General features: G+C 37.9%; 1 protein-coding gene across 1 annotated transcript; it reads right to left on the bottom strand.

Moving 5' to 3' along the window:
* Nucleotides 1-4,576: 4,576 nt before the first annotated feature.
* LOC116863541 (olfactory receptor-like protein OLF4) lies at nucleotides 4,577-5,545 on the bottom strand. Its single transcript, XM_032850974.1, has one exon. It carries the CDS (start codon nucleotides 5,543-5,545, stop codon nucleotides 4,577-4,579), a length of 969 nt encoding a protein of 322 aa, XP_032706865.1.
* Nucleotides 5,546-9,066: the final 3,521 nt, after the last annotated feature.

The following is a 9,066-nucleotide window of genomic DNA, read 5'->3' on the forward strand; positions in this document are numbered from 1 at the left end:
CTTGCCTTGTTAATTTTTGCTATTCTAACTAGTGTAAGGTGATATCTCAATGTGGTTTTGATTTGTATCTCCTTGATGGCTAATGATGATGAATATTTTTTCAGGTGTCTGTTAGCCATTTGTATATCTTCTTTGGAGAACTCTCTGTTCATGTCTTCTGCCCATTTTTAAAAACATGATTATCTGTTATTTGGGTGTTGAGTTTGAGAAGTTCTTTCTAGATCTTGGCTATCAGCCCTTATCTGCAGTGTCATTTGAAAATATTGTCTCCCATTCTGTGGGTTGCTTCTTTGTTTGTTGACTGTCTCCTTTGCTGTGCAGAATATTTTGATCTTGATTAAGTCCCAAAAATTCATTTTCACTTTTGTTTCCTTTGCCTTTGGAGACGTGTTCTGAAAGAATTTGCTGTGGCCACTCTCAAAGAGGTTACTGCCTATGTTCTCCTCTAGGATTTTGATGAATTCCTGTCTTACATTGAGGTCTTTCATCAATTTCGAGTTTATCTTTGTGTACGGTGTGAGAGAAGGTCGAGTTTCATTCTTCTACACATAGCTGTCCAATTTTCCCAGCACCATTTATTGAAGAGACTTTTTCCATTGAATATTTTTTTCCTGTTTTGTTGAAGATTAGTTTACCATAGAATTAAGGGTCCTTATATGGCTCTCTAGTATATTCCATTCATCTATGTGTCTGTTTTGTCCTAGTACCATGCTGTCTTGGTGATCACAGCTTTGTCATATAGCTTAAAATCAGGCAATGTGATGCTCCAGCTTTGTTTCCTTTTTCAACTTTTCCTTTGGTATTTGGGGTATTTTCTGGTTCCATAGAAATTTTAGGATTGTTTCTTCCAGCACTTTGAAAAAAGGCCAATTTTATTTTGATCAGGATAGATATTTTGAAAGTATAGATTTCTCTGGTATAATAGAAATTTTAACAATGTTTATTCCTCTGATCCATGAGCATGGAATATTTTTGTCTTCTTCAATTTCTTTCATGAGTGTTCTGTAGTTCCTAAGGTATAGATCCTTTATATCTTTGGCTTGGTTTATTCCAAGGTATCTTATCATTCTTAGTGCTATAGTAAATAGTAAATAGAACCAATTCTCTAATTTCCCTTTCTGTATTTTCATTCTTTTTTAAATTTTTTTTTTTATTTTTTAACTTTTTTTATGTTCAGCATAACAATATTACTTGTTTTTGCACCACACCCAGTGCTCCATGCAATCCGTGCCCTCTCTGATACCCACAACCTGGTTCCCCCAACCTCCCACCCCGCCACCACTTCAAACCCCTCAGATTGTTTTTCAGAGTCCATAGTCTCTCATGGTTCACCTCCCCTTCCAATTTCCCCCAATTCCCTTCATATTTTCATTGTTAGTGTATAAGAAAGCAACTTATTTCTGTACATTGACTTTGTATCCTGCCACATTACTCAATTGCTGTATGAGTTCTAGTAGTTTAGGGGTGCAATCATTTGGGTTTTTTATATGAAGTATCATGTCATCTGCGAAGAGAGAGAGTTTGGCTTCTTGTTTGTCTATTTGAATAACTTTTATTTCTTTTTGTTGTCTGATTTCTGTTTCTAGGACCTGTAGTACTATGTAGAATAATAGTGGCAAGAGTGGGGATCCTTGTCGTGTTCCTGATCCCCAAACCAGACAAAGACCCTGTCAAAAAGGAGAATTTCAGACCAATATCTTTGATGAATATGAATGCCAAGATTCTCAACAAGATCCTAGCTAATAAGATCGAACACTAAAAAGATTCTCCACCACTGCAAGGTGGGATTTACCCCTGTGATGCAAGTGTGGTTCAACAGTTGCAAATCAGTCAATGTGATAGAACAAATTAGTAAGAGAAGAGGGTAGAACTACATTGTCCTCTCAACTGATGCAGAGAAATAACTTGACAAAATACAGCATCCCTTCTTGATTAAAACTTTTTAGAGTATTGGAATAGAGGAAATATTCCTCAATTTCATGAAATCCATCTATGAAAAACCCACAGTAAATATTTTCAATGGGGAAAATCTCAGAACCTTTCCCATAAGATCATGACTTTTGGTTTCATCTCAGGTCATGACCTTGTGGTGGTAAGATCAAGAGCTTCATGGGCCTCCAAGCTCAGTGTTGAGTCTGCTTGAGATTTTCTCCCTCTCCCTCTGCTCCTTTTGATCTGTTCTTTCTCTCTTAAACAAACAAACAAAAAACAAACAAACAAACAAATCTTTAAATAAAACATTCCATTTATTCAAATATCTTTTTCCATGTAGACACCTCTGGTAGATATGTGTTTGATAATAAGGTCTGTCAGTGACTACTGTAAACAATGAGACTTACAGACTGAGCAGAGAACAGGAATCTAGCTAGAATAAAACCCATGAATTGTTATAAAACACATTACTATGCTTATGAGGAAGAGCAGTGAATGTAGGGATATACAAAAATGACAGACCCAAATTGAAAAACTGTGGTCTCAGATTTATAACAACATGCCATAATGTAATGTAACGTAATGTTACATACATAATGTAACGTAACGTAACGTAACGTAACATAACGACACGACAACAGCAAATAATGGCCTAGTGGCCAAATGGAATTTTTTCCATCATGGTGGTTAACACATGACTATTCTTTTAGTAAAACTAAAAACATATTTGTGCAGTGATTTTTGTCCTTTAGGAAGAAATGAATCTTAGGAAATTCAAGCAGTTCCATGAGATAAATGGGTATTTCTAATTTTTTCATATCAAAGGTTGCACTTCTAGGCATTCTCCCAAAGGGTACAAACATAATGATTTGATGGGACAGCAACACCCCAGTGTTTATAGCAGCAATGTCCATAATAGCCAAACTTTGGAAAGAGCTCAAATGTCCATGGACAGATATATGGATAAAGATATTATATATATATATATATGTATGTATATATATATATATATATATATATACACACACACACACATACATACATATATGAAATGGAATATTACTCAGCCATTAAAAAGAGAAATCTTACCATTTGCAGTGATGTGGATGAAACTGGAGAGTATTTTGCTAAGTAAAATAAGTCAATCAGAGAATGGCAAGTATCATATGATTTCATTCACATGTAGAATTTAAGAATATAAGAAACAGAACATCATAGGGAAAGGGAAGGAAAATAATATAAGATGAAATCAGAGAGAGAGGAAGAGAAACCACTGAGACTCTTAACTATAGGAAACAAACTGAGAATTGCTGGAGGGGATGTGGGTGGGGGGATGGGGTAACTGGGTGATGGGCATTAAGGAGTTCCTATGATGCAATGAGCACTGTGTGTTACATGCAACTGATGAAAAACTGAACTCTAGCTCAGTAATGATACACTCTTTGTTAGTTAATTAAATTTCAATAAAATAAAATTTCTAGGGGTTCTGATTTAGAAATGGTTAGAAGACATAAATAGACACTTCTCTAAATAAGGCATATAATGGCCAACAGACTCATGAGAAAATGCTTCACATTACTTCTCATCAGGGAAATACAAATCAAAAGCACAACGAGATTCCACCTTATGACAGTTAGAATGGCTAAAATTAACAGAGCAGTAAATGTCAGTGAGAATGTGGAGAAGGGGAACCCTCTTACACTGTTGGTGGGAATGCAAGCTGGTACAACTACTCTGGAAAACAATGTGGAAGTTCCTCAAGAAGTTGAAAATAGAGTTACCTCACAACCCAGTAATTGCACTACTGGGTATTTGCCACAAAGACATAGATGTAGTGAAAAGATGGGGCACCTGAAACCCAATGTTCATAGAAGCAATATCTACAATAGCCAGACTGCGGAAGGGGCCAAGTTGTCCTTCAATAGATGAATGGATAAAGATGTAGGTCATATATACAATGTCATATTACTCAACCATCAGAAAAGAGAATACCTGCCATGTACATCTTTTGGATGGAACTAAAAGGTATTATGCTAAGTGAAATATTCAGTAAGAGAAAGACAATTATCATGTGGTTTTACTCATATGTGGAATATAAGGAATAGCAGAGGATCATACGGGGAGGAGGGAGAACTGAATGGGAAGAAATCAGAGTGGGAGACAGCTTCAGTGACTTTTGACTCCAGGAAACAAACTTAAGTTTGCAGAAAGGGAGGCAGGTAAGGGGATGGGATAACTGGGGGATGGGTATTAAGGAGGGCACATGATGTGATGAGCACTGGGTGTTATAGTCAAGTAATGAATCATTGAACACTACACCAAAAACTAATGATGTACTATATGTTGGCTAATTGAACTAAACAAACAAACAAACAAACAAACAAAAAACAAAACAAAACAAAAACCCTAAATTAAATTTAAAAACCCAAATTTTGGGAATAAATTAAGAAATAAAGGAAGAAAATGAAGTGAAAAACAGTTGGATATCAAAGAATGGGAACTGTTTACTAAAATGCATAACTAAATTATACTTAGAAATTGAAAAAATTAAAATTCTAAGAAATAAACGAAACAAGCAAGTTCTACTTCCAGAATCTGCTTTAAAAAATCATAGCTTCTGACTCTAAGGCTTTGAGACCTGCAATTAAGGGAAATTCTTCAGTCCCAGGACAACTGGCCCTTTGATAGCTGTCATCCCAGAGAATCTCATCAGAACTCGTTTTATGTCTCTGTTCCTCAGGCTATAGATGAAAGGGTTCAGCATGGGTGTGACCAGCGTGTACATCACTGAGGCCACTGCACTTGCATGGGAGCTCTGTGTAACAGCAGAGCTAAGGTACACTCCTAGGCATGTACAATAAAATAAGGAAACAACTGAGAGGTGAGATGCACAGGTGGAAAATGCTTTGTACTTCCCCTCAGCTGATGAGATTCTATGTATACAGGAAACTATCTTAGAGTAAGAGTAAAGGACCCCAGCCAAAGGAGCACCACCCAGAAGCATAGCTGCAAAATACATCACCACATTATTGAGAAAAGTGTCAGAACAAGCGAGTTGGATCATCTGATTGAGTTCACAGAAAAAGTGGGGGATTTCCACCTCTGTACAGAAGGACAGCCGCAACACCATTGAAGTTTGTAAGAGGGAATGCAAGGCACTCGTGATCCAGGATGCCAGAACCAGCAATGCACAGAGCTGAGGGTTCATGATGACTGTGTAGTGCAAGGGTTGGCAGATGGCCACAAACCTGTCATAGGCCATCATGGCCAGAAGATAGATGTCCAACCCTGAAAAGTTTATGAAAAAGTACATCTGGGTGATGCAGCTTGCATAGGTTATGACTTGGCTCTGAGTCTGGATGTTCCACAGCATCTTTGGGACGGTGGTGGAGGTGAAACAGATGTCTGCAAAGGACAAGTTTACAAGGAAGAAGTACATGGGGGTGTGAAGATGGGAGTCAGAGGCAATAACCAGGATGATGAGCAGATTCCCAAACACAGTGATCAGGTATATGGAGAGGAAAAGCCCAAATATGAGGGTTTGCAGCTCTGGTCCCTCTGAAAATCCCAGAAGAAGGAATTCTGACATCGTTGTATCATTGTTTGGTTGCATGTGCTTGCACTGAGTTTTCAGGAAAGAGGAAAAGATGTCATTAATTTTCACATGAATAGCATTCCTCACATGCTTAAAATGCTACATTTTATATTTTGCAGTCAAGAAGTTAATTTCAGTATCTTGTTTAGGTATTGCCTTCCTTGAAGTGATTCCCTCCCATTCTATCTCTGATTAGGCTTTTTTTTTTTCTCCTTTTCTCCATTCTTCACAGAGGTCATTCAGTCTACTGTTCTATTGAGAATATCTTTTGGGGAACCTGGGTGGCTCAGTTGGTTAAAGATATGACTCTTGATTTCAGCCGAAGTCATGATCTCAGTATTTTGAGATGGATCCCTGCATCAGACTCTGCTTTTGGTATGGAGTCTTCTTGATGTTCTCTCTCTCCCTTGCTCTCTGTTCTCCCTCCATTCACACACATACTCTCTCTCTCAAAAAATTATCTTTCATGCATTCAAGGAGTATGTATTGAGTGTCAAACATGTTCCATGTGATGTGTAATCAATGAGTCTAGGATCCTTAAAATCAAAAGCCAGTATAATCCAGTGATGGAGAAAGAACAGAAAAAAATAAAAAATATTAATAATATATGAGAGGGTATCATTTCTATAAAGAGAACAAGAGTAAGTATCAAGGAAAGAGAGGATATGAGTGTTATTTTGTAATTAGTGTTCAGTTAACACCAGTAAATTAGGTGACATTTGAAGAGAAACCCTAAGTTAGTGAGAGCAGGATCCTTGGACAAGTCTGGGGAAGTGTGTGCTGGCAGAAGGAACGGCCTCTGTAGAGGCCCTGAGGATTATATTACCTTGAGCTACTCGAGGTAAAAAAAAAGGAAGTAAGTGTGGGAAGGGGAATGAACAGGAGAGCGGTCAGAGATGGTGTCAGGCAACTTCAAAGAGATAGGTGACTTCACTGTAGTTAAACTCCAAGAAAAAGGAGTCAACAGTCCACAGTGCATACTTTTTGTATTTTATAATCTACTTGCAGAGGTGTCCTGTAAATTGAAATGCAGTTCCTCCCAATACCATCTGGTGATTGAGTTCTGACTTCTCTATTGTGAGTCACCTTGGAATATATTAAACTGTGAACCTGAGCTCTGTGGACTCTTCTCACTCCACAAGGCACATGCACATGTGTGTGTGTGCACACACACAGACACACACACACACAAAACACACCCAAATTCGTTGTCCCTTGGTCTGTGTTCTTACTATGACTATTCACTCCCAACCCCAATGATGAAGTTGGAGTGGCTGTAACTTATGTTGGCCAGATCAATTATCATTCCTCTAAACAATGAAAATGCTACCCAACATTCCAGTTATTAAACTTCTCATGGATAAATAAAATTAACAAATCAGACTGGCATGCTCATTTTCTGTCCTGTATTTTTAAGGAAACACAAAGAATCTCTCAAAAAGCAGAGAAAGGGAGAGAGAGAGAGAGAGGATCTAAAGAGGGAAGTCAAACAGAAATGACAAAAAGATCAAATGGTTCAGGTGGTCCCTGAAACCTTAGAGACTAAGAGGAAGAAACCACCCTTTGTCCTGACAACATTTTAACTCTCGTTATTTCCCTGATGCCCCTCAAAATAATAGAAGGACAAAATTAAATCCATCCCAAAGACAAAGGTAGTGGTATCTTCATGGTGTCATTCACCTTACAGAATGAATGAACCTAGAGAAGAGTGTGCTAAGGGGAGAAACAAGCACTTCAGCAGAGGAAACAGGCCAAGTACAGCATAGTTGGACATGGTAAGATGAACTAGGTAGAGACTTGTTTCTCTGCACCTGTCACATGTTTGTTTGACTGATTGGGTTTCCTGGGATCTATGAGGGGGTGGGGAAATTCCCTTTCCCTTTCCTTATGTTACATCCTTTCTTGGTTTTTCCTTGGCTTTGCATTCTGATCTTTTTTGACATTCACAATGGACACACTCTGATCCTTTTCTGGTCTTTGCACAACACCCAAAGCCCATTCAGACCTCACTCTAGCAAGTTCAGCACATGTCATGATAATCTGTCCTGTCTCTAAATGAATGTCTTCATAAGATTCATGCCCGAGGGTCCCATATGACACGCACTTATGCCATTATACCATAACTTCACCATCATTATGTGAGAACAAAAGGAGCAGGGCCTTCATAGACAATGTTTAGTATAGGTTTTCAAAATGGGATGTGGAGTATGCACACATATGGAAATAAATTTGAGAAAATGAGATGTTCTGGCCTAAAAACACTGGCAGTGACACTGAAGACAGTTATGTAGAGTGGTTTCATGAAACCGTGTTAGACAAAACTGAATGGAGCTTTAAAATGAACTAAGATACGATGTGCAATAGTAGTAACTGAAAAATGTCAACATGGGTCAGCAATTTACTTAACAAAGACCTTGGTGTAAGAATATAGCATAGAAATTCGCTAGAACTTACTGACCTGAGCAGATGTTCTGTTCATATTTGTTCATTGAATCAGGAACTAGGTTTCAGAGCACTATGGACATTTCATATATGTCAAGGCTTTATATCAATTTATTTGGTAAAGGTTGTTCCATACAAGCTGGCACACATATTATGCATCTGGAAGAAAATAAATTTGTTCTTAATTTCACATATCTTAAATAATTCAGAGGGCTTACAGACCTCTATGTAAATGAGAAATGCTCATTCAGGTGAAGGTGTAAAATACTATAGATACAAGTTATAGGTGAACAAAACCATTTTCATTGCAATTAATGCAATTAATTGCAACTAATGTAATTATTTAGATTAATTACATTAATTACTGTAATTAATCACATTAATCACAATTAATTACATAATTACATTACAATTAATTACATTAATCTTCTGATTAATTAATTAGAAGACAGACATATTTAGCTATATAAAATTTAAAACTTTTAATGGACAGTATATCCAACCAAATGTCAATGAAGAGCTTGTTCTAGGGAACATGGCAGAAGATTAGGTGACCTTTGTTTCATCTAGTCCCTTGAATTCAGCTAGATATCTATCAAATCATATTGAATACCTGTGAACTCAATCTGAGATACAAGAAAAGAATTGCTGCAATTCTACAAATAGAAAAGTGACCACTTTTTGCAAGACATGAGGTATGGAGAAATGAAGAGATGCATTTGAAGGTAAACTGTGGGGGAAGGGAGCCTCCATAAGCTGGCTACTGGAAAGTGATATAGCAGTGGAGTGCAAAATTGGAACTTCTAGAAGTCTGCTCCTGTGAGGGATATCCTTGCCTGAAAGGTGCTCAAGTGGTTAAGTGGGGTAGAATCTCAAGTGGGACAATGTGTTCTGAGAATCCCTAGGGTCCCACAAAGAATGGGGGTGACTGAGTGAGACAGAATTCCCAAGCATTGAAGTGGGGAAGCCAGCTACAATCAGCAAGCCCAGGAGTGGGCTTTCAGCTCAGTGTTGCCATAAACCAGGAACCACAGTGGAACTGGACAACCACTGTCTGAGAAGGGGGCCAGTAAGCAGCAGAACTGGAGTGACAGCCT

Source organism: Lontra canadensis, unplaced genomic scaffold, assembly GCF_010015895.1.
Source record: "Lontra canadensis isolate GAN:19392208 unplaced genomic scaffold, GSC_riverotter_1.0 scaffold1567, whole genome shotgun sequence".
NCBI classification, from domain to species: Eukaryota; Metazoa; Chordata; class Mammalia; order Carnivora; family Mustelidae; genus Lontra; species Lontra canadensis.

Excerpts from the sequence above, each read along its gene's own strand:
- LOC116863541 (XM_032850974.1), bottom strand. The coding sequence starts at position 5,545 with ATGCAACCAAACAATGATACAACGATGTCAGAATTCCTTCTTCTGGGA.